Source organism: Hypomesus nipponensis, chromosome 6 (assembly GCF_054491055.1).
Source record: "Hypomesus nipponensis isolate SF chromosome 6, ASM5449105v1, whole genome shotgun sequence".
In the NCBI taxonomy this organism is placed as follows: Eukaryota; Metazoa; Chordata; class Actinopteri; order Osmeriformes; family Osmeridae; genus Hypomesus; species Hypomesus nipponensis.
Genome location: NC_140366.1, coordinates 5,922,046 through 5,947,500, shown reverse-complemented (window position 1 = coordinate 5,947,500; position 25,455 = coordinate 5,922,046). Strand labels below are relative to the sequence as shown.

Below are 25,455 nucleotides of genomic sequence, written 5' to 3'. Positions count from 1 at the left end.
TGTGCAAAGCTCTAGTGTTTTGTCTCTACGGATCTTCCTCTTTCCCTCCACCTAAACACGACTTCTTGAACCCACTGACTCACTGCTACTCTGACTGGCTTTATTAGAGAACCAAATGAACCACGCTCAGTAGGATACAGACTGGAAGTTTCTGTAGCATTTTAAACACTTGTCTGAATTGTAAAAATCACGACTGTGTCCTAAATGGGGGGGTGGAATAAAAGGCTTTAACAATAACGCTCTGTTTATGTAGTTCTTTCTGAGAGGGATTTTGAGAGGGATATCAACCATTTCATCTCGTGCTCTGACGGAATTAGATTGTTGTCATTCCCCGTCAAAGACGACCTTCAATGACTTGAAAGACACTGAACTAAGAAAAACAACACCGAAACAAAAAGTTGCTAACCCAAAAAGATCAGTAGTACAGGAACTGTTTATATCCTTGTCAGATACTCAAGGGAACGGTTCCATTCCCCCCTCTTTTGCAGCTCCTTTAGACTGGGCCACCTGCAGGGCTAGAGGTTGAATATGTTGGCATTCGACCGCAGGTTGGGCTGGAGCAGGGACGTGCTCATTCCAGCTCTGGCAGTAACATGGTGTCCTCACCTGAACCTGAACCTGGCCCCAGGCCCAGACCCCCTGCCCTCATTGGTCTGCTGGACTGACCCTCTCCCCTCATTGGTCTGCTGGACTGACCCTCTCCCCTCATTGGTCTGCTGGACTGACCCTCTCCCCTCATTACCTAGGCAGGCCACAGGCAGCCTCTCATCTGCGAGTCCCATCACAGGATGCTTGTTTGGGTTAATGAGATTTGCTGGAGGTCTGTGGAACTAATCGGTCCGAGTCTGACCTGCAACAGCTCAACACACCCTCATCACTGTGGATACACGAGGGGGCCCTTGGGAGAGACAGACCGAAAATGTGTGTGTGTTTTTTTTCCTTCCCCGATGTGTGTTAGTTTGTATCAGGATCGGTTGGTGTGTGTGTGAGAAGTATATGCGTGAGTGTGGGGAGAGGGGAAATGTAAGTATGCATCTTGTGAATCGGTAGGTGTGTGAAAGCGTGCGCAACAAAGCTAATTATCCACCCCCCCCCCCCCCCCCCCCCGACGGACGACACAAGCCGCAGAGCAGAAAATGACATCACACACACACACAGAGTGACACACACTAAAAGCCTGGCACACTCGACACACGTGTTCATTAAGAGCAAAAGATGAAGCATGTGGTTGCGGGAGTAATCGCGTGAGTACACATGCATCTTCTGTTGGTGGCCTCGAAGCATGTTGACGCGTGCTTTACAACGAACCAAGTGGGAATGGGCGTGGCCATATGCGTGTTTGAGTGTGTGCGGTGCACCTGCCTTCATAGTCTTTCTGGCTTTGAACCTGTCCAATGTCAAAAAATTGCTTAACAACAGATGCTCATTAAACACACATACACTCAATACACAAACTGTGGTCGGCTTAATCTGTTCCTCCATGCAGACGACGCCGGTGTCACCTCTACGACAGGAATTCCCTCAGACAGGCACAGGAAACTCTCTTGCCACCGAGTTGATGGGCACACGCGTTGACAGGCACCCAGGTGATAATGACTGTTCAGGGCACACATAATGTTCTCTTTCATTCTCTGGTAATGGAAATCTCCTCGTCTGAAGTGCTGTTCCTCGGGAAGAGAGGCGGTGCCTCTGCGTCAGATGCCATTCATCAGGCTGTAGCCGTGGTAACGCGCGTCACTCACGCGCGCGCGGTGGGGACGTGCTCGAGAAGCGATGAGGAGTCCGTCATCTCTCTCTCTCCGCCCGTCCAGCTTTTTCTCTCTTTCCCCCCTGCACGCTTGTCCTCCCCCCCTGTTCTTTCCTACTTTGTCTGCCTTCTCGTCCCTCCTCTCTCGCATTCCTCTCTGCCCTCTTTTCCTTTCGCCACTGTTTCCTGGTCGTCCCCCTCTCTTAGCCCCCCCACCACCGTTCTCACTGGGTGAAAAGCAATTACCATCAGAGGATCATTTTTACTTCCTTGACTCAATTGGTCCTCACTGTGGGGCGAAAAGAAATCGAATTAAAAACAATTGCCATGAGAATCCTACTTCCTTCCTGCAGATGTAATTTCCTGCTTCCTGGCCTTGAGGGGACGGCCTGCAGACCCACAGCCTGGGGCTTGGTAAACGGCATTGGACTGAATGGGGCTTAGATGCATTCCTCTCCTTGTGTTCTTGGTGATATTCATTTATACAAGGAATGGGCTCCAATTCCAGAAAGCTTCTCCCCCCTGTGAGCGTTTCCTCTGAAGACATTTAAATGTTTTTTAAATGTTTTCAGGGATGGAAAAACTCACTGGAATTAAAACCTATTTAAACAATGACAAACAAGGTTACAGGAACGTAGAGAAGCTCGGTGCTTCATGTGCCTTGACTGAATAGATTTCTTTCATTTGCAGCAGCCCAAAACCTCTACAACGTGCAAACTGTCGCAAGCTGATCTGGAAGGGTACGGGCAGTCAGGATGTGGCTTGGGAGAGCACGCCTCGCCAAGCCTGTCATCAAAGAAAAGCAGTCACTCATTGGTAAATTGAAGGTCAACCCAAAGTGATAATTGGATGTTTGTTTACTTCTTCAACATTGTTATTTTTGTTTACAATGTTTTACCAAAATGATATTAGACTGATTGAGACAAATCGTTTTGATTTCCTTCAGGCTGGAGAGTGTCAAATTACATTAGGAAGTGTCACTACAGGGCAGATACCCTCGTCCAGGACAAACTCAAGGTCAAAGAGGAAGTGGAAGGTGGAGGACGTGGAAGGTGGGGAAAGACCGTTCTGCCTTTAAGACATCAAGAACAAGGACTGGGCAGAACTCTTCCAAGGCTGCACAGCATGTAGTTCAGTGATAATAATTTAACAGTTCATTCATATGTTTTCCTGCAGCCATCTAACTATTCCAATTTAAAACGTAATACTGTAGTCAATCAGTTTCTCCTCCTGTGTATTTGTCACCAGTAGCACATCATGATGAACACTGAGGTGTTCATCAGTTTGTTCCAAGACACCGATGTCCACATTGCTGAAACATTGGTACCGGTTAGATCTAACTCCTGCATTCCTGTCAGGTCATGTTGTGGTGTTTATGGATCCATTTGGGATTGGGCTATCCTTTGGCTTACTCTGATTTGTGCACATTTTCTTCCAATTGGAGAAAGTGAGAGGAGCAGAACCTATCATTTCCATCCAATGGGTTTTGAGAAGGACAGATGCCAGACTGAATTTGCTCCTCTCTCACTCACCCGCTCACCCACTCCCAATAGGGGAGAGGAACAGGGGCAATTTTCTATTATTGTTGTTTAACAAGTAAATAGAGCGATTAATCAAATAAATGGATGCAATTGATCACATTTTTACTCACCAGGTGGGAAATAGCTCTTGATAGGCATGCCAAGTACCACTGTGAGAACAAGCATATGGTTTATATCGGAATAGCTCTTCAGCAAGGCCGTTTTGTACAGGTAGTTTTTGTCCAATAAAATACAGGAATGATCCTGGAAAAGAGAGCAATACTTACTCTACTTGCTATTTTTCATGCCAGGAAGGAAGTTGCCATTTAAAGTATTGTTAGAATTCTCAGACATGCCTGAAAGCCTTCGGAGCAAAAAAAAACAAAAAAACTCTAGAGGTGACACAATACAAACCATTTCTGTCTGCCCCCGTCCCGGTCTGTAGTCAGAAGTGAGACTAGGCAGGTACTTTCCCAAAATATTTAGTGAGACAGTGTCAGTACATGCCTGGTCACTGTGAGAGGAAGACTGTAGGAGCTTGACTCCATCCTACATCAGTTAAAAACCTTTTATTTTTGCACTCACTGTTCTTTGCACACGACTTTCCAAATAAAATAGTTGCTGCACACAATTGGGGCAGAGACTACATCAGATCCAAGACTACATCTGTCTTTCATTCCCAGACAGACATGAAGCATGGTATCAGTACTTGCAGTCTTCTGACATATATTGCTGAAACAAGTGTAACAAGTATAAGATTTAACTGGATTGGAAAGACAATTTAAAAAAAAAAAAAATTTTATGCCAGTTTTGAGTCACTTTACCTACTGGACAACAATTGTCCCTTTCAATTGTATTTTGGGGTTGTCTTTTAGCTTCTTTTTGGTATACTTTTTTCGTATTTGGTTCTGTTTGGTTGTTTTGGGTGATTTTGCATGTGTACTGGGGTATTTGGGGTACTTTTGGGTAGTGTAGAGTGATGGGTTGTTTAGATTGACCCATTTCTATTTTCAGAAGTTCATAAGCGCAGCTAGTTCCGGCAGGGCAATCGGGCAGCGCGTGTCATTCTTTTATCGGGGACGTAAGGCGTCTTACTCCGCCTTCCTTTACTCCGCCCACTACCACACCCATGTTAACAGCGCATATCCATTGGGCCACGTCCGATAAGGTGTCTTTAAAAGACGCGTGGATAGGCACACACGCACACACTCAGCCATTTGTTGTATGATCAGTCCTGCTGCCGCCCTCCACCATCACCTTCTCCCCCATGCTGTCTGTATGTTCTATCCACCAGGGGGATTATATCTCTATTGCTTCCTGCCTCATATGTCATGTATGTATGTGTCGCATCGAGGAGGCAGGGAGTGCTTCCCTTAGATCATCCACTCCGCCAAAGTCAAACCTACATGTCCATGTCATGTAACAATAAATGCTCAATCTAAAATGTGATTGTCTTGACTGAACTACCTATCAAAGCTACATAGCTACCGGTAGTTTCTCTATTGCTGCATCACAGTTTCACATTCCCGCGTCCATTTAAAAACAATTCAATCACACAACATAAACTTGTTACTTGTTTAAATTGGGCATTTGTGAATGAACAGCATCAGTATGGGCAACTCAAATTAAACACAGCAAACACAATAAAGACAACCAGGAGTTTCGTCAGGCTAACTAAGCTACCCCCGCATCCACGCTTACTATTTGCACAAAGACGCCAGTAACACAGCAAGCAAATGAACCAGTGTATACTGCTCCAAATGGTACCGTGCTTGCGTAAATAAATTGTTGTGTAACAAACTGTAGGTCTTATATACTAAAGGTGTCCATTATTCTCAGAGCTTGATGTCTTGCATTATTTTCCTTGTTAGGAGGAAGACCATCTCCTGGATGATAGAGGACAGATATACGCTGTAAAAAAGATACACGTTTTAATAATCTCTAACATACGCTGACACATAAATTTCCGACCCAGATGGCACTACCCAAAGATAAGTCTGTGAAGTATTCAAATGGTACCAGACATTCCCAATAATGACACTCAAATATATTAAAAACCTTTCAAGAAGTTGACAATGTTGATAAAGTGTGAATATACAAATCCCCAACCTGCTTGAGGTTGCCTGTGCCAACACAGATCTTTCCAGTCCCCCACACTGGTACCAGGAGGATGGAGGAGAGAGCCATGGTCCATCCAAGGGTGTATGCCCAATCTGGGTACACGTACCACTGGTTAAACTTTAGAGGTTTGTAATCCACTAGGTAGAAAATTAAGGAACCCTGGGACGAACAAAAGGTTAAAAGGTTAATGCTTTTTTTCAAATCTAAGATTCAAAAGTGTGCTGTGCATTTCAAGTCTTACCAGAAACACAACTGGGGTTAGATAACACCAGCACAGCTAGAAGAGAACACCAGGCCGCTGTCCAGTCATGTCCTCAGTGATGTCACATACACGACCAGCACCTAACCATAACACGGACCGATCCTAACAGTTGCAAGGGGAGAATGTAGTGTCCCCCATTAAAACTTCTGTTGAAACTAAATGTTGGTGAATAGCCATATAGTTGGTGTTGGTGTCGTATATAGTTGGTTAGACAATTGTTGATACACTGCAGTGAAATTAATAACTATTTTAAGGAAAAAAGAAACTCACCAAATATCCAGCCCATGATTAGAGACTCAAACAGAGCAATGAAGAAATACAGATACCACTGCAGGCGTAGTATTCTATGAGCTGGAAAACATAGATTCCCCCCTGGAAAGAAGATATGAACACACAAGCATGTTCATGTCTGCCGACTACTTAGATCATCACATCTCCCGCATTTTACTGTCTGTCTATTTTCTGTTTTGATAAAATATCACACACTCTTTTCAGATCATATTTGAAAATATTACCAGTGTGATGAGAGTCAGATTTATAAGGAAGCATGAGACACTAAAGAGGAGGACAAAGAGTTCCCGACGCCCTCTTCTACGCAGTGTTGTAAGGAACAAGTCAATGGCAGAGGTTACGAATGTCTGAAAACGTACAAACTAAGGGAAAACAGAGAGAGAAACAGTGAGTTCCAGGGTCAAGTTTGAACAAGCAATGTCTTCAAAGTCCAATGTCGAAGATAGTGGAAAATGGGTTCAGTAGGTTGGTATAAGTTTGACTGAAGAATGATGTGAATGGGACACAAGGAGAAGAGGGAGGAAACAAAGCGCTCTTCTGAAGTCTGATCTCTTTAAAGAACAGAGATCAGATTTCTCGCCATTGTGCACTGTATTGGTTCTTATTGAAAAAGACAGTCACTGCTTGTCCGAGTAGTAAGTAGCACTTTCAATGATCCCAATCCAGAAAGCAAGCAAACACCTTTGAGTCAAAGGACATTTAAATAGAATTTGAGTGACATTATGGCCTGTGAGTCCATACCTAGTAGGAAAAGCATGATGAAGAAACAGACTGTCCAGAGTTGAGGAAGGGGCATCATGGCTGTGACTTGAGGATGTACGATGAATGCCAGACCAGGTCCTGTACAACAATAAGGAATTATTGAATGCAAAACGGCTGTTTAAAGTTCAATACACGCAGGTCAGAAAAGACAACATCAAATTCAAAACACAAACATTTAGCAATGGCAAGTGCAACTGAATCCTAAATCTTGGCACTCCAAAGGACCAAGTTTTAAATCAGGGAACACAATCTACACAAAAAGGTTTGCTTGTTATCACAAACACTTTTAACATGAGCATATTGGCCCAATGATGGCCAGGACATTCAGAATTGTGTTTGGAAGCCATTTCTTCAGCACATTTCTATGATCTTGTGCGCTTCATCCTCCCTCAATTCTGTCCAGTCACTGCCATGGAAAAAGAATCTCATGGCATGATGTTGCCACAAACCCATTTCACCACTGAGATGGTATTAGGCAGGTGAGAAGTGCTGTCTAGTTCTCGCCAGGTGCTCGGCATTCTGGCATTCATCAAAGTGCCATTTGGCAAACTCTTAACCTGCTGTCTATAAGAGTGCTTTTCGTCTGGCCACTCTCACACAAAGCCCTGATTTATGGGTGTGGTCCCAACTCTGCAGATGAACTCTAACGCCAAGAACCTTCTTGTCTGGTTGTCCGAGTTTAGCCTGACAACTTTAGGAAGTTTTGGTGGTCTCAAACGTTTCCCATAATGTTCCCCTGATCTTAAGGATTCTGCAATACTGTCACGGCAATTGAACTTGATCGATGAGTCATGGCATGCCGGGTCATTGGCACCGGCCAACGAAGAATCTGGAACCAGACTGCTGCTGGGAAGAAGATCCTGCCATAGCTGAAGTAGAGTGCTCAGCTGGGTCCAGCTCTCCCTCATACTCCTCCTTGCTGGAGTCAATTGAGCCATGAAGAGAGATTGTCTTCGGCATCATCGGCAGTGTGAGCACAGCCACCCCCAAAAAGAGTCCATCTCCAGGGTTCGGCCTCCAAATGTTCCGAACACACTGAGGGCCTCATTTACTAACAGGATTGCGCCCATTTCAGTCGTGAAATAGCAGGTAAAGACATGAAACCGTATTTACAAAGGCACCACAAACAAAATACTGCGATTCTGTGAATCTAAGCACCTAGAAAAGTTATTTTACAGAAGTTCTGAACTAATTATTAATACTTTCATGATAACCGAGAATGACATCACCTCTTACAGAACTACAGTCATCAATCATGATTTATTGCAATACCTGAGTCTGCCACAGTTTGTATTGGAACACCCTGTTTCTTGGCCATGAATCTGAAGACAGAAAATACTGCAAATCCAGTGACAAAACTGGTCCCACTGTTCAGCAAACTCAGCCACAGACACAAGTGACAAATTCCAGAAGAAGTTCAATAAATGCTTGTAGTTTGCAATAAATGACCATTCCTTTCCTAAATGACCAAGTTTGCCAGTTCCAGTACAATCACATCTCACTTGTAACAGTTGTTCTTATTTTTGTTAAAACTTCCCAGAGTAAGTAGGTTGTCTCTTTCAAAACTGTATGAGAAGAAGATTTGACTTCCAGCCTCCACCCACACCTGGACACATTTGAAATAATCAAACCAAAGTTAGTTACAGCGGTCATGGTTTCAAAAAGGTATCATTTCAGTTGCTCAATTTGAAACAGGAAAATTAATGTTAACTTCTGACTGACAGGTTACCTGAGGGTCTGCCAGACCATGCAGATCAGGATAGAAGTAATAGTAAACTCCCTCTCAAGCTCCAGGTAAAGTCAAGCCTCTCACCAACAACAGCAAGAGCATCACATATGGGAACGTTGCAGTAAAATACACCACCTAAATAAAAATGAATGATTGGTACAGGTGTCACATAAATACGGTCAGAAAGTAGTATTATTTACACCATGAATCAATGCTTATCGTCGACCTTGTGTTATTTGTGTGCATTTAAATAAATGAAGTTTCCCACCTTGCCAGTGGACTTGACTCATTTCCAAATGCTGAAGTAGCTGGCAGCCCAGCAGATGATAAGACAAAGCACCAGCTCCCATCTGACACTGCCCACCTCCTCTATGGACCTTGACTCGGCGCCTCAGCGCCTGGGGCTGAACAATTAATAACAGGGAAGAAATAATAAGTACATTTGGGAGTGAAGATGTAATTAAAAGCTGCTCAGTATTCTCAATAGGTTCCTGATGTGTACTCACCCCCAGAACTCAGTAGCAGCTGATGCGGTGTTTACTGTGGACGTCCAGCTGATTGTCTGATTGGCTGCAGTGAGGTCCACACATTTATCTAATTGAAGGTTTAATTGGACCTTTTAAATTGATTGCTCATAAGCATGTCATTTAAACAAGTGTGAGAAGTGCTGGTGCATTACTAGTTCTCAAAGTAGAATAATCCACGACCTGTGTTCCAGGTGTTTCCACAGCTGGCCCAGGGTAGCTGGGATCTGAAGGAGAACACCAGGTAGAACAGAGACCAGGTCAGGATAGTGACGTAAGCGCTACAATAAATATAAATGAGTAGCTTCCCTGGGAAATTCAGCAAATGTTCTTCACGTTGAAGAGTATTCCTGCATACTCATTAGTACCACAACTGTGTCTATTTTGTAATGATAAAACACTCCTTTAAACTTTACACATAAAATCGACATTGAGTTTATACCCAAAGAGTCAGCATTTATGATTGTTTAACAATTATAGACTCAACTTCACCTTGTGCCAGTGGGCAGAGGTGACTGTGTGTACTGACCAATCCATGTATCCAACAGGAACATAGGCAAACCCAACACCATGACAGATATCACATAAGGCACTAAAAAAGCACCTGTTTCAAATGTATCAAAAACAAATGTCACTACATTTCAGCTGCTAAAAGTCTCAGTCAAGCTTTCAGAAAGTCTAAGGGTATCACATATGGCACTAAAAAAGCACCTGTACATCAGATAGAGTAACTGTAATCATAAACGTAAACAATACACAGTGTCTAAAACACTGGAGGCACACAGTGACATAAAACATCCTATGTGCGATCATATGTCTTCAACAAAACATTTCTTCTGTTATTTATATCATTTTCTCCTTGTCAGAAAGTCAGGTCACACTTGCGAGATATAACGCATACTTACCACCCCCATTCCCAACAGAGGTAGGGAAACCTCCAGGCCGACTATAGTACCAGCATAAGTTAAAATATACTCTGGTTTAGAACCCCATTGATACCTCTTTTCTACACCGTTCTTTTCTTCTTTTTCTCCCATCCTTCTCTTTTCCAGATCTTTGTTAGACTCTTTGCTCCACTGCACGATTCAAATTGACCTCTCTCACCGAAGGTACATGGTTCTGAAATGTGTTTTCACACAAAGTCTTTGAATAATTTGTACAGTTTGGATCATTTGTATAATTTCAAATGAAACACGTTCTGCGTGAGTATATCATTTAAACATTAGCCTAAGTGCAATCCGTCGGAGGGATCGAGGGCCTCAATAAATCTTTTCTTTTTATCTCTACGTGAGTGAACTTGCATCTCAGCCTCGCTAAATTTAGGTTGCCGTAATCTCCATAGGTGCAGTGAGTACCTCGGAGCAACGATACCTGGGATCACCAAGACAATAGCCAGATGAGTCTGGTTCCGTAAGCAGATACAACGCAAATAGATCTCGTGAAAGAAACAGTTGTCTGTTTCCACTAGCACGGTGTGACTACCAATTTCTGATTCTGAGTTTATAAGTATTAGACAACTAGCTGAGTGGAGCGAGAGTTAACGTAGCCTACACCTCGACCACAAAAATTACCAGTAAAGAAGACAGTGGTTGTAGCAAGGTCTCTCTGTATAAGGGTAAGAAACAGATTTCTATTGAATAGGGAAAAATAAAGATAATATCAGCCAACAGATATTCTTCATTCAATCAGTTGAATCATAAGCAATCATAAGCCCATGACTATCAGCAGTAGCTACAAAATGTGCGAAGTTACAACAGGAACACATTCATGAATAATACATTTGAATTAACAAGGCAATGGCTAATCTACTGATAGTGAAGCACACACAAACATATTACATTTCTTCCCACAATCTCTATTACACAACAACACTTTTATTTTTCTCAATTTGTTCTCAAAAAACATTAGGATCTCTGAAAGTATGGGATCATATCTGCAGGGTAACAAACACACTCACCTCCCACACACTTATAACAGAGGTAGAGGAACCTTGACACGTTCCGCAGTTCCAGTACACTGTCAACTTTTTAGAAAATCACTGATCCTACTTTCTACCCTGTTCCTATCTTCAGTGTGTCTTTTCTTCCTTGTTACCTCAACATCAGTCTCTGACAATGAATTATATTGTCTGATTCTCAGTTCTCTTCAATAAAATATATGAAGGGTGAATTTGAATGACTTTACATTAATTATGTTTAATGTAAAATGACAAAAATAACAGTTTTTGTTTGCATTTAAATGACAACACACGGGTAGATTGGGTTGTATTGGGTTAACACTATTTACCTAGGATGAGGATTTGACAGGATTTGCAGGGTTTGACAGCATCCATCTGTATTTGTAAAAGGTTTTGGAAAACTTTTTACCCACCTCCACCAACAACGAAATGCTCAACACCCTAATACTTTCATACTCAAAGACATTCTCTAATGGTGCTGTGACTGCTGTTATGGAAATGCTTCTACTTTCGATAGCGAGTTGATAGCTTTTATAACCTAAAGGCTTCACTGTCTATTATTATGAGAGCTTGATGTCTTGTGTTATTTTCCTTGTTCGGAGGAAGTCCATCTTCTGGATGACAGAAGACAGCTATACGCTATAAAAACTATACATGTTTTAATCATCTGTAACAAACGCTGATACATAGAATTTCTGACCCAGATTTCACTACCCAAAGATAAGTCTGTGAAGTATTCAAATGGTACCAGACATTCCCAATAATGACACTCAAATATGTTAAAAACCTGCAAATGAAGTTTAAATGTTGATAAAGTGTAAATATACAAATCCCCAACCTGCTTGAGGTTGCCTGTGCCAACACAGATCTTTCCAATCCCCCACACTGGTACCAGGAGGATGGAGGAGAGAGCCATGGTCCATCCAAGGGTGTATGCCCAATCTGGGTACACGTACCACTGGTTAAACTGTAGAGGTTGTAGTCCACTAGGTAGAAAATTAAGGAACCCTGGGACGAACAAGAGGTTAAGAGGTTAACGCTTTGTCAAATGTAAGATGCAAAAGTGTGCTGTGCATTTCAAGTCTTACCAGACACACAACAGGAAGTTTGTGGTTCATAATTATTCACGAACAGCATGTACTTATGTATTGTTCTTGAATTTGTTAAAACCTCCAAAAATGAGTTGGTTGCTTACTCCAATACTCTATGAAAAAAGAGTAGGACTTGATTTCCAGCCTTCATCCACACCTGCAGCAACCACAAATAACCAGTCCATTGCCGAAACTATGATAATCACATGAGATCTCAGCTTGAAATGAAAATGAATGAAAAACTGGTTACCTGAGGGTCTGCCCGACCATTCAGATCAGGATAGAGGTAATAGTAAACCCCCTCCCAAGCTCCAGGTAAAGTCAAGCCTCTCACCAACAACAGCAAGAGCGTCACGTAGGGGAACGTGGCTGTGAAATACACAACCTAAATGAAAAGAGAATACAGTGGAACAATTATTCCATCAAAATGGTCGAAAAGGTTATTGAAGTGATACTATTTCTTACACATTATATACCGTGTGGGTATTGCGGAACCAGATTCCAGTTTTCACCCAGTCAAGCCCAGTTGGGAACATTAAGAACCAGATTTCGAAAGGAGCTGGTCCTCAACCCCAAGGATTGAGGCCCCCCTCTCCTGCAGGACCGTCAGATCCTGGACTCGACCAGACATTGCACTGGTCCTACCACTTCCCTGTCACCTCGGCCTGAAATCTACCCCTGAGGTAAAACCTAGTAAGGGGGAGGGGTAAGGATTCAACAAATAAACTAGAGAGGGTACAATGTCTGAGGAAATGAGGTGTGCTTGCAGTTGGGGCATCTGATGGTCCATTTCCACTATCGACCTCACCTCACCAGGTGGACCAGATTCACAGAGAACTGTTGAATCCACTGCATGAGGTACTGTGAGCCTTCCATCAACACATTAGCAAGAACCAGGGAAGTCTTCTAGGGGCTGGCCACAAACGCTTCATTCCCAACATCTCCTTCATCTCCTACCTTCTCCAGTTAGACGTTTGCCAAGGGGACCAGTCAGGAGCTAAGACAAGTACTATCTACTGGCCCACCACTTTGCCCTGGTCAACAACCACTACCGCCCTTTTGTGGATGGTGAGGGCCCCGGAAAGCAACATCTATCACCTGGTGGTTCCTAGCCCTCAGGGACTGCAACCTCCTTTGAGGTCCGGCACCAGTCAGTCAGGGTAGCAGCACAGCAGCTGAGACAGGCTCTTCTGGATGGATGTCTTATGGGCTAGATCCTCCAAACAGCAGGAGGCACCCACTCAGGAGCCTCAACCAAGTAAGGCTAACTGAAACGTATGAGCTGGTACTGCCATTCACTCATACCCGAGGCCAAAAGAAACCCTGTGGCATAGACCAAAGGAGAATGGCAAAACCAGTGTACGCTAATCTGCTTGCGTACTTCTGAGTGCAGAAAGCAAAAGTTTCGAGGACACAAACCCGGACATCCCGATGCCTCGGCTAGCATTTACTGAATAAAGCCTTAGCAGCACCCCATTTGACTCACACATTTGTAGTGTGACGCTCAATGTTGTTATCGTTGATGAAGGATGGTGCCATGTTTGCTATATATAAATACATTTAACACCTTGCCAGTGGACTTGACTCCTCTCCAAATGCTGAAGAGGCAGGCAGCCCAGCAGATGATGAGACAAAGCACCAGCTCCCATCTGACACTGCCCACCTCCTCTATGGACCCTGACATTGCCAACACCCGGCGCCTGGGGCTGAACAATTAATAACAGGGAAGAAATAATAAGAGTACATTTGGGAGTGAAGATGTAATCAAAAGCTGCTCAGTATTCTCAATTCCTGATGGCTGCGGTGAGGTTTACACACTTATCGAATTTATGGTAACAAATATTTTGCATGAATGATATATTTATTGTTATAAATGAACATACATGTGGGAATGCACAGCATTTCACAGTAGTCCTCAAACTAGAATAATCCACGACCTGTGTTCCAGGTGTTTCCACAGCTGGCCCAGGGTAGCTGGGATCTGAAGGAGAACACCAGGTAGATCAGAGACCAGGTCAGGAGTATCATGTTAGCACAACTATATATGTTGATCAGTAGTTCAGCATAGCCAATCCCTAAAAAAAAGAAGCAGATGTAAATAACTTTGAAGTTGAGATTTTGTCAGCTTCTCTCAACAAAAAACTGTTTTCAAAAACGAACTTAACTTAGGTTAAACAAATAGGGTTAATACTGACACACAGCTAAACTCATCAATCATTGTCTTTTGCAAGAAGCTTCGTTTTAATGTGTTAGGATTTCTTGTTGCTATAGTCTACCTCACTTTGTGCCAGTGGGCAGAGTTTTCTCCAACAGGCCTTCCTGGGTGTACTGACCAATCCATGCATCCAACAGTAACATAGGTACCCCCAAAATCGCAATACATGTCCTGTAGGGCACTAAAAAAGCACCTGTATCATTTCAAATGTATCAAAAACAAAGACATAACGGACGTGTCACTACATTTCAGGTGCTAAATATCTGTCAGTCTTCGGCTTTCAGAAAGTATAGGAAAGAAAAGTATCATTTTGCAAAGAGATTGTCCATACTTACCACCCCCATACTTGTAACAGAGATATGGGAACCTCCAGAAATTCCCGGGCCAACTATAGTTCCAGCAGTAGCTAAAATATACTCTGATTTGGAGCCCCACTGATCCCTCTCTTTTACTCTGCTGTCTTCAGCCTGTCCCTCCCCCCCTCTCATGTCTTCATCAGATCCTCAGGGATTTGACTCTCTTCCACAAACTGACTGAGAAAGATGTTTTATGTGAGGGGAAACATCATTTCTGCAAACTTCACGTTTGTACTTTCAATGTCATTTGACTATATAAGTTAACAACAGTTTTGTTCACAAATGTTATTTAAACAATAACTTCTGTTGAATTTAATCGACAGTATTCAACAAGTTTAATTTTCTACAAACACTTTTTTAACTTCACAAAACAAACAAAAAAAACACTACACAGTTGAAGATCATACCCTATAAATCCTCAGGAAGTCTACACATATGCTGTTCTACACATGATATGTTCATATAGGTCTCCCTTCAGCCCTTATAACCACGTAAAGCACACAATTCATTACACAATTCATTCATGGAGAATTAAGTACACAGAACACAATTTGAATTGGCAAATGGGGGATATTAAAAAAGTATAACCTGTTCCCTTACTCTCTTCTTCACACACAACTTAAATTTTGTGTTTTTCAACAACAAAATTGCCCTGACTCCAAGGCAATACGTTCTTGTAATTTTTATTGAAAAAGTTACATTATTTATTATTCCAATTAATGCATGAAGAGGGTTTGGTATATACAACATTAATGATAAGTTTTCACTGCCAGTTATTTTCACTGGAGAAGTTCCACCAGTATTCTAAATAAGGGCAGAAGCATGCAGAGTAATTGTGGAAAACATAGTGGCACAAACCCTACAAGCGGAATGGTAGATGACTGTAATTCAAGACTCCTGAACGGTTGACAAATTTCACATTTTCAAGGCAACCAATCCGTTTTGAGGAGAACGTTTGTTTGATTCTTTCTTCTGTTCCTGATACATACGTAGTTCCACCCAGTCAATATACTGTTTTTGTGAGCAACAAAATCAACAATAAATGACATTTCTGAGGTAGTGTCATGGTTTGAACTGCAAGGTCTCTTAGTATTTGTGGAAGTATTTGTCTCTCAGCTAGAAGTTGTGACTGGTGGTGCATGGCTGGGCCTGCAATAAAACTCTCAATCAGAGGGTCTGTGAGCGTGAGCTCAATCTGCCCAGCTCCAAAAATGATTGAATTTCAAGAAACTGTCAATATTCATCTCGTTCGTTTAGGGTGTCTCTGTGTGCCTTTCTCTACAGCAAACAACTGCTGCAGTAATAATATTATTTACAAAACCACTGATATTCACAGAACTTGAATAATGATTTAGTTTCTATAAAATCCCCATTTGTTGGGTGAAGCGTAAACAGTTCCCAATGCCGAATCAAATTGATAATTTATCTCAGTAGATGAAAAGATGTGTGTGGGGGAGAGAGGGTGTGTGTGTGTTTGTGTGTGTGTGTGTGGGGGGGGGGATAGGAAAATCACTGTGGAGACCAGACAGGACCGTGATAATCTACTGTCCCTCAAATGAAGTTATAATTGCTAGTGTGGGAGATGCAGACGTACTCCCCATCCCAGACATTAGCTACAGTGAGTTTATAGCACTGCTGTCTTGACACTGGCCTGCATCCTCACCACCTATTTACATTTGGTCATTTAGCAGACGCGCTTATCCAGTGCAACTTATAGTAAGTAAAGGGACATTCGCCCGAGGCAAGTAGGGTGAAGTGCATTGCCCAAGGACACAACGTCATTTGCATGGCCGGGAATTGAACCGGCAACCTTTTGATTGGTAGCCCGATTCCCTAAGCGCTAAGACATCTGACTCCCATCTGCTATTTCCTTGTAGCCTGTATCCTCTCAGACTGTCACACTGGGTGAATGCTGAGACGGCCAAAACTGTTATGGGCATTCATGTGTGTGTGTGTGTGTGTGTGTGTCTTAGTGTGTGTGTGAGAGAGATGGTGTATGGTCATCATTACAGTCTCTGGTCTCATCTCTGTGGGAGGCTAAATCACACAGTTCAACCAGCCCCATTTTCCCTGTTGCAGAACACACACACACACACAGACACACACACACACACACACCAACACTAACACATGCCTGGATGAAATGGGTATTTACTTCAAAGAGCTTTTTCCCATCTGGTGGGTGGTCAGCATACCATGTCAGATTTGGATGGCACATGTCTGTCTGTCCTACTGGAGGACATTGAGGGAGACGAGGGAGGAAGAGACAGCTCATTGGGATTCCTGTCAGGGATATTCTTCTGCCAGTTCCATCTTGTTTGCGAACAAGTAGAAGCTCTGGTCTAGTATGGCAGAATTGTGAAACACAAGGGGGGGATTCCCTCAGGATTCCTCCCCCCCCCCCCCCCATGCTTAATAACCTCTGCCGGTTAGGATAGCTGCCTTGCGAGTATTCCAGTTGTGTCTGCAGTGGTCATTCAAAACATTCCAAAACTAGTCCTTCAATGTTAACAAAGAGGACTTAACAAGTCTAGGGTTAACAAGGAAGATTAAAGAATCGCAAGGATTTTATCCCTTGTCTTACAGTAAGCCCTTTTAGCCCTTGTTTATCCACGGGTCATAACTGAGACTAGGCATGGTCACTTATTGTGTGTCCTAGAGGTGCATCCAGGGCTTATAGCCTGCATGCCCACCTGCCTTAATCTGCCTGTCTGTCTATCTGTCTGTCTGTCTGTCTGTCTGTCTGTCTGTCTGAAAAGGGATGTATGTTTGTTTCTTCTTCCTCTCTGTTATGTCTGAAATATACTGCTCCGTTTTCACGTAGACGGACACAGGGAGCGCCCTCTCCGAGCCCCTCGGAGAGCTCTACGTGCACCTCCTGATTTTCCTGACTATCCATCCGATAGTTCGTCATTTTACGGACACCCCTTGGCTCTGATTGGTCCGCAATTGGTTCCACAAAGAAAGACGTCATGTGGCAGGCTTCAAAAACGTTGCTCCACCTACTTTTTTGGGCGGTGAATTGTTTTCAGCAGCACCCACAGCCTTCGGAGTATTACAAATTCAATTAATCCGTCCGACTCCGTTTGTCTGTCTGTCGTAACAGAGTCGGAGTAGTATAATTCGGCCCTTCTCTCTCTCTCTCTCTCTCTCTCTCTCTCTCTCTCTCTCTCTCTCTCTCTCTCTCTCTCTCTCTCTCTCTCTCTCTCTCTCTCTCTCTCTCTCTCTCTCTCTCTCTCTCTCTCTCTCTCTCTCTCTCTCTCTCTCTCTCTCTCTCTCTCTCTCTCTCTCTCTCTCTCTCTCTCTCTCTCTCTCTCTCTCTCTCTCTCTCTCTCTCTCTCTCTCTCTCTCTCCGTCTGCCTGCTGAGTGATGTCTGCCTGTCCCTGCTCTTGATGTGGAGACAGGAGAGTGGAGAGTGTGATGTGTCTGAGAGAGTGCGATGTGTGTTGGGGCGTGTGTGTGCTGAGGTGTGTTGGGAGCAGATATGTCAAAGGGGCTCTGTGTGGCTGGTCCCTCTGAGATGACTGGGCTTGATGTCTGATAGAATTGGCTTTTCCCTCCTGTGGCAGAGATAGACCTGTATATATATGTGTGTGTGTGTCTCCTCTCAGGATAACATATTTTGAATCTAGTGACAGTCTGATGAAGGTCAACCTTCCATTAACAGAACTGGTAGATGAGGAGAGGAGAGACTAGACGGCAACCAACTGTCATGAAATGTCACTTGTATTTAAACTCAACAGTGTTCACACAGTAAACAGACTAAGTAAAACGGCTTTGTTTGACTGACAATCTCATTCTCAATTTCCCCGGTTAAACACAAAATAATTGCTGACACGGTTTTATTGTCCGGTTTTAGATTACAGTAATTACAGCAGGTGAATAGATATGCTGTATGGGGGAAGGAGGGGGGCAGAGGTGGAAAGAGAAGGAGGAGAGGAAGGAGGACTGAAGAAAGATTGTACGATGAAGATAATGAAGAAACTGATTGTAGGAGGAAGGGGGTGGGGGCTTGGGAGATGAGCAGGCAGAGCAGGAGAGAGCGAGGAGAAAATGAGCGGCGGTGAACAAGGAAGGTGTAAAACAGGCAGAGAATAGGGCGACAGAGAGGAGAGCAGGGAGACTTCGGGAGGGAGAGGGGGAGAGAGGGGAGGAGACAGGGGACAACAAGGAGATAGGGGGGGGAGACGGGGGAGGAGAGAGAGAGAGAGGAGAGAGGGGTGGCAGGGGGAGAGGGGAGAGGGGGAGAAACAGGAGGAGAGAAAGAAGAAATGCAAAGGGACAGGAGAAGGTGAGAGGGTGGAGGGAGGAGATCAGAGGGGGGATTGCAAGAAGGAAAGCATCCATAGGACAGAAAGTGAGAGAAAGGCTAGTAAACTCCCTCTTGAGGTACATGAAAATGCCATTCTCTCTTTGCCTTTCTCCCTCTCTTTCTCTCACAAACACACATACACACTTCCCTACTAATTTATCTGCACCATAGGTCTCGATGTGCAAAGGCTCTTGCTGGTAAGCAGTGATGGGTCAAACAGGGTGCCATGTCACTTACATTTAAACAACTCTGAGACATAAAGGTGAGCTGTTCTGCGTGTGTGTGTGTGTGTGTGTTTGTCTCTGGCTGTGTGCCTGAGTGTGTGTTAAAAGGGAAGTTCTCCTCCTTTGATAGGCTTTGATGAGATGCTTGTTTTTGGTGTGCATGTTTTGCATATCCTCAACGGCAGATCGAACCAGTCAGCAGATGGAAGGAAGAAACACAGTATACACGAGCCACATTTCAACATGTTTTATCGGAGATGCTGGGGTGGGAAATCCCGGAGCAGGATGAAGCAAAACTGAAAATACATGTTTCCATTGAAGAAAAAACCCAATCCTAATATGGCCTGGAGATGAAGCATAGACCGCAACAGATACTGTGTCCGAGATAAAAACGTTAGATATAGATCTGAAACGACACACGTCCACTCACACACACAGGTGCGCACACACACACACACACACACACACACACACACTGATTTACACATAGCAGGCATTAGTGAACCCACATTCCGGCACTGGCCATGGCTTCACTTTGGGATGTCCAGCGCCAGGCTGTGTACCAATCTGGTTAAACAACCTTCCTTCATCCTTTCCTTCCCTTGTTTCATTCCCTGTGTCCTCCTCATAGACAAAAGTGGATGCGTTTCAACTCCACAACCCTCCTGCCCATTCTGGGTTCACCCAGGAAGTCGCACAAGGAAAGGGAGGCGGACCCCGGTGCGGACGTTGAACTGAAGTCCCCGATTTTTCTTCATTTAGACACCAAACGTCGACAGCAACACCACCAGTCTAACCAGTCGATTTGAAAAAAGGATAGAAAGAGAAAGACAGACAGAGGAGGGAGACGGAGAGGGAGACAGAGAGGGAGGGAGGGAACCAAGAGAACGAGAGAGGGCAAGGAGGTGGGGAGAGAGAGAACCAGTTGGACGGTAACCGTTCGGAGTGTTTGGAGTTCCCCGGCCGGGTCCAGGACCCTGTGGAGAACCCGGTCTGGCTGTTGCATATTTCAGAATAAAGGACGTACAGATTCTGAATATTGTGTCGGCGTAGTCGGCAGACTGACTCGACTGACGGTGAGAACAGGCTGGTTGTTAAAAAGGCATTGCTGTTTTTTCAAACGTGAGTAAAAGTGGAGAGGAGGATGCGCAGAAAGGGAGGTTTAAATCACGCAACCTCGCAGTCTACAGATTGGGCCGTGAATCCAGATTCCACTTCAACATCCCAAATCTCTTTTACCACCCAGAGATCTGACCCAAGGGGTCTGAGTAAGGTCCAACCCCACCTCCGATGAGTAGCTTGTTCGGTTGGGACCCGGTCCGGAGGGGGACAGGCGAACACACACCTCACACACAGCGCCTCCCAGGGAGTTCACAAGTGGGTGTCCTCACCCTGTCGTGTGTGTGTGTGTGTGTGTTGAGTCAGAGCCTCTCAATGTCACGGTATTTCTTCCTCAGAATGGACACCTGGTCTTTGAAGAGCAGGGGGTCCAGTCTAAGCTGGGAGTGGAGCAGGGGCATGAAGCCAAACCAGGCGCTGAACGACGTCATGCAAGTCTGGCGCTGGGCAAAGTGGTCCGGGTCGGCCCAGCGAGACACCTTTGAACCCTGCGGAGGAAACAGGAAACAGGAAACGCATCGGATGGTTAGGCGTCACAGGGCCTTGCCTCTTTATCTTGTGGGACAGTTGTTGGTTTTCATAGTGACAGGCAAGATATGTCAAAGTCAGATTAAGGAATTCAAAAGATTTTTCACTGTGACTGTCACATCAGGACGTGGGCCACTCAAATACTTTCAATGGTGCACTTCCTTCCTGCACAATGCCTTTTCAAGTTAGGCTGTGCAGGTTCATTTCTGCAGAGATGGACGGCTCTTTCATTTTCCTCCATAACAAGGTGAATGCTGTCAGACATAGACGGATAGTGTGGCCCGCTTTATTGCAAGGTTTGGGTCCGATTTTCTGTCCAGACTATGCTCACACAGTAACTATTTGTTTGACTCTGTTAACACCAGAACTCCTAACCTGTGAACTGTAACTAGAGTCTAAGGCCCGCAAAGACAGACTATGGGAAAAGGCATTGAGATAGTCTGTGGGAGATCGACAAAGCGAGATGGAAAGAGAGAGAGAGAGAGAGAGAGAGAGAGAGAGAGAGAGAGAGAGAGAGAGGGGGAGGGAGAGAGAGAGAGACAGAGAGAGAGAGGGAGAGAGAGAGAGAGAGAGAGAGAGAGAGAGAGAGAGAGAGAGAGAGAGAGAGGGAGAGAGAGAGAGAGAGAGAGAGAGAGAGAGAGAGAGAGAGAGAGAGAGAGAGAGAGAGAGAGAGAGTGGGTGAGAGAGAGAGAGAGAGAGAGAGACAGAGAGAGTGAGAGAGTGAGAGAAAGAGAGGGAAAGATATGGAGAGGAAAAGATTGAGAGATGGAGAAAGAAGAAAAGTGAGAGAGACCGAAAAGAGAGAGGGAGGAAGAGAGAGAAAGACAGTGAGGGAGAGAGAGAACATGTAGAGTACATATACCGCTTGTTCTCTGCCTTCACAATTAAGACATTAATCACTGGGTCTAGTGCCGAGTCATCGTCCTGCTCCGAGCGAGCCCATCAATCACACCTGACTTGGGCTGGCCAGACCTTTCACACACCCACACACACACACATACACCCACACACTAATGCACTAGACAGGGGAATCTCCCGGGGCAGACAGAAGGTCAGGGCTTCACTGCTGCACTCTCTCCTATCCTCTCATCTCCCCTTTTCTCTCTCTCTCTCTCTCTCTCTCTCTCTCTCTCTCTCTCTCTCTGTCTCTCTGTCTCTCTGTCTCTCTCTCTCTCTCTCTCTCTCTCTCTCTCTCTCTCTCTCTCTCTCTCTCTCTCTCTCTCTCTCTCTCTCTCTCTCCACCACCTCTGCAGCAATCCTATAACTGCTGATACCCTTCCTGCACCCTGCAACGTCAAACCTTGCATCTCCACACACACACACACACACACACGTTAGTAATGCTTTTCTAGTGAGGGTTCACATTCAAAAATAATTCCAAAACCCCTGAACCTTACCTTAACCCAAACATTTAACCTGAGAAGACGAATAACACAACAATAGTTAAACAAGCCCCTCCCCCCCCACACACACACACACATAGACACACACACTACCTGCTGCATCATGGTCTCCTTATACTGTTTCTTCTGGGTGACTTTGATTGGTGGCAGCTTGGTGACGGCCGAGACCAGGAAGTTGAGCAGGATGTCTTCACAGTTGGCCATCTGGTCCACCATGCTGAGGAGGCTGGAGGGAAGGTAGTGGGAGTACAGGTAGTGGTAGTACCTGAACAGAGGAAGGGAGAGGGGAAAGAGAGGGACACAGAGAAGGGGAGGGAGAGGGGAAAGAGAGAGAGACAGAGAGGGGGAGGGAGAGGGGAAAGAGAGAGAGACAGAGAGGGGGAGGGAGAGGGGAAAGAAAGAGTCACAGAGAGGGGGAGGGAGAGGGGAATGAGAGAGACACAGAGAGGGGGAGGGAGAGGGGAAAGAAAGAGAGACAGAGAGGGGGGGAGAGGGGAAAGAGAGAGACACAGAGAGGGGGAGGGAGAGGGGAAAGAGAGAGACACAGAGAGGGGGAGGGAGAGGGGAAAGAGAGAGAGACAGAGAGGGGGAGGGAGAGGGGAAAGAGAGAGAGACAGAGAGGGGGAGGGAGGGGGACGCGGGATAGAGAGGGAAAAGAGGGAGAGAGATGGAGGGAGGCAGGTTGGGGAGGAGAGAGAGAGACAGACGAAGACGGGGGAGAGAGGGAGGAGGGGAGAGTAGGGTGGGGTGGTTAATTTGACCCACTGTTGTGATAGACAGATTGACAGACAGGCAGACAGGCAGACAGACAGACAGGCGGATGGACGGACGGACAGAAAAACAGACAAATAGACAGATAGATAGATAGATAGATAGACAGAGAGAGGGGCAGAAGGGGACGGATGAGGGATAGAGAGTAGAGAAACAGCACCAGCCCAGGGGCTTTAGATCACTGTCAGCCTCGTCACCTGCCCGGCCCACCAAGGTCTACCGTCACCTCAGAGCTGTTAGTCGGTCTCTGTCTCTTTTTCTCTCTCCCTCTCTCTCTCTCTCTCTCTCTCTCTCTCTCTCTCTCTCTCTCTCTCTCTCTCTCCGTTTGTCTCGTTCTCGCCGTTTGTCTGGGCACAGAGTTCTTCCAGAGAGACAAACGGTGGTGCCAGACGGCCTCTCTCACTTCCTCCACTCTCTCTCTCTGTCTGCTGTGTGTGTGTGTGTGATGTATGTCCCATTGTCAGTAAAAGTGTCAGTCTGGTCATTCCTCAGGTCCAAACCATCACAGTGAGACAGGGATGTCTCTCTTTAGGCTGACAGCTAACATCAACACCCCCCCCCCCCCCCGCCCCCTCTGCCTCCCGCCCCCTCCACCCCTCAGTCTCTCGGCAGCTAATCACCCGGACGTGTTAACGAGCTGATCTGATTGGACGCTTCTTGGTACCGGCCTATTCCCAAGACGAATACATCTGGCCAAAAAGTAGACACAGACACGCGCACAGTACACACACAGACACACACAGTACACATGCCCTCACACATGCAAAGACACACGCAGACACGCTGCATAGTCACTGTGGAGTCTCGAACAGCACCAGCCAAATGAGATACCAGCTCAATACCTCAGCCCTCACGGCCTGGACAGTATCCAGCTCACCGTAAAAGACTCAAAGAATACAAAAAGGCACTTTGAGAGCCACAACAATGGAACAATGGAAAACGACAAGGCAAGCTGTTTATCTTCAACTGGCCGGAAACAACAGGACTTCAAATCTCCTGCGAGCGGAAAAGACAGCTCTATTCAATTTGCTGCTTGGCTTAATGCTCTCTGCATTGCTTTGCCGTGGAGCACACATTGGCGCTTTCTTGTCAAGTCTATTAGATAGCAAAGAGGGGGGGGGGGGGGGTTAAACCCCCTCCCTCGTGCCACCCCTCAGTTTAGATCTCCTTCTATTATGCTTATAAAACAGAATAGCATCTCTGCTGAGAGACGAACGCAAATGTTCAGCTGCGGTATCATTTCTCACAGACGCACACACGGGGCCAGGACAGTAGCGTCAGTTGTGTGACATCACTTTACATTCTACATTTAGTCATTTAGCAGACGCTCTTATCCAGAGCGACTTACAGTAAATACAGGGACATTGCCCCCGAGGCAAGTAGGGTGAAGTGCCTGGCACAAGGACACAACCTTATTTGGCACAGCCGGGAATCGAACCAACAACCTTCTGATGAACAGCCCGACTCCCTACCCGCACAGCCATCTGACCACCATCTGTCTTTACGTCGTTCCTGGTCAGGCCCAAGCAGCGTTTTGGGGAGTAACGCTTACGGCAGTGAGAGGTCATTCTAGACAAGACAGGCAGGCATCGGGTGGAGAAGTAGGGGAAAGTAGGCTGGGAGGGACACGAGGCCTGTTAGGTAATGACATGAGGCCCAGACTGTGGGTCTACTTGCCTGTGGTAGAAGGCTGCCCCGGTCAGCACCATGGAGTATTCGTTGGTCCACTTGGAGGTGTAGCTCCAGCGGGATCTGGTGTTGTCCCAGTAGTGGCTCCGGGCGGGGTAGCCCACAATGCGCTCTGGGAAACTCTGCCACACGCTGAAGGCAAAGTCCACCTGGGGGCAGGGAAAGAAGGGATGTTTCAGAGGATATGAATGAGAGAATCATTTGCAATACTCCAAACCACACACACGCATGGAACTATGTCCCAGAGACTAAACAGCTTGGCCTGAGCCCCTGTGACAGACATGACCCATGTTCCAGGTATTCCATGGGTGACCAGAGGATCTTAGGAAGCGGGAGGTCGTGGTAGATCTTCTTCCTCCATACACCTGTCTGTCCCCTCTGCCTGTCTCACCACCATGGGGAGTAGAGCATTCAGCCGCTCTGCTTCCTGTCTCACCACCATGGGGAGGAGAGCATTCAGACGCTCTGCTTCCTGTCTCACCACCATGGGGAGGAGAGCATTCAGCCGCTCTGCTTCCTGTCTCACCACCATGAGGAGGAGAGCATTCAGCCGCTCTGCTCCCTGTCTCACCACCATGGGGAGGAGAGCATTCAGCCGCTCTGCTCCCTGTCTCACCACCATGGGGAGGAGAGCATTCAGCCGCTCTGCTCCCCGTCTCTGGAACTCACTACCACCCCAACTCAGACATATTGATTCATTCCTGTTCCAGGTATGACCTTTGGGTAAATACTACCAAAGCGCGGGCCCAGGTTTCAGGGTCAGGTCTAGGACATGCATTCTTCTTCACGATGAGGGCTTGGTTCGCCTGGACCACTCCGCCGAGTTCAACAAC

At 45.6% G+C, this 25,455-nt stretch overlaps 1 protein-coding gene and 1 pseudogene across 3 annotated transcripts in view; both read right to left on the bottom strand.

Annotated features, from left to right (window-relative positions):
* Positions 1-5,076: 5,076 nt before the first annotated feature.
* On the bottom strand, positions 5,077-14,362 carry LOC146286664 (sodium- and chloride-dependent betaine transporter-like; annotated as a pseudogene).
* Positions 14,363-20,533: 6,171 nt separating this feature from the next.
* LOC146286663 (exostosin-1) overlaps positions 20,534-25,455 on the bottom strand; it is a 122,650-nt gene continuing 117,728 nt past the window's right edge. For all 3 annotated transcript variants that reach the window (XM_084699775.1, XM_084699777.1, XM_084699776.1), the window contains 3 exons: positions 24,611-24,771; positions 22,256-22,427; positions 20,534-20,719 (listed from right to left, as the gene is read on the bottom strand). In XM_084699775.1, coding sequence (XP_084555901.1) covers positions 20,534-20,719; positions 22,256-22,427; positions 24,611-24,771 — 519 coding nt within the window. The remainder of the gene's footprint in view (positions 20,720-22,255; positions 22,428-24,610; positions 24,772-25,455) is intronic.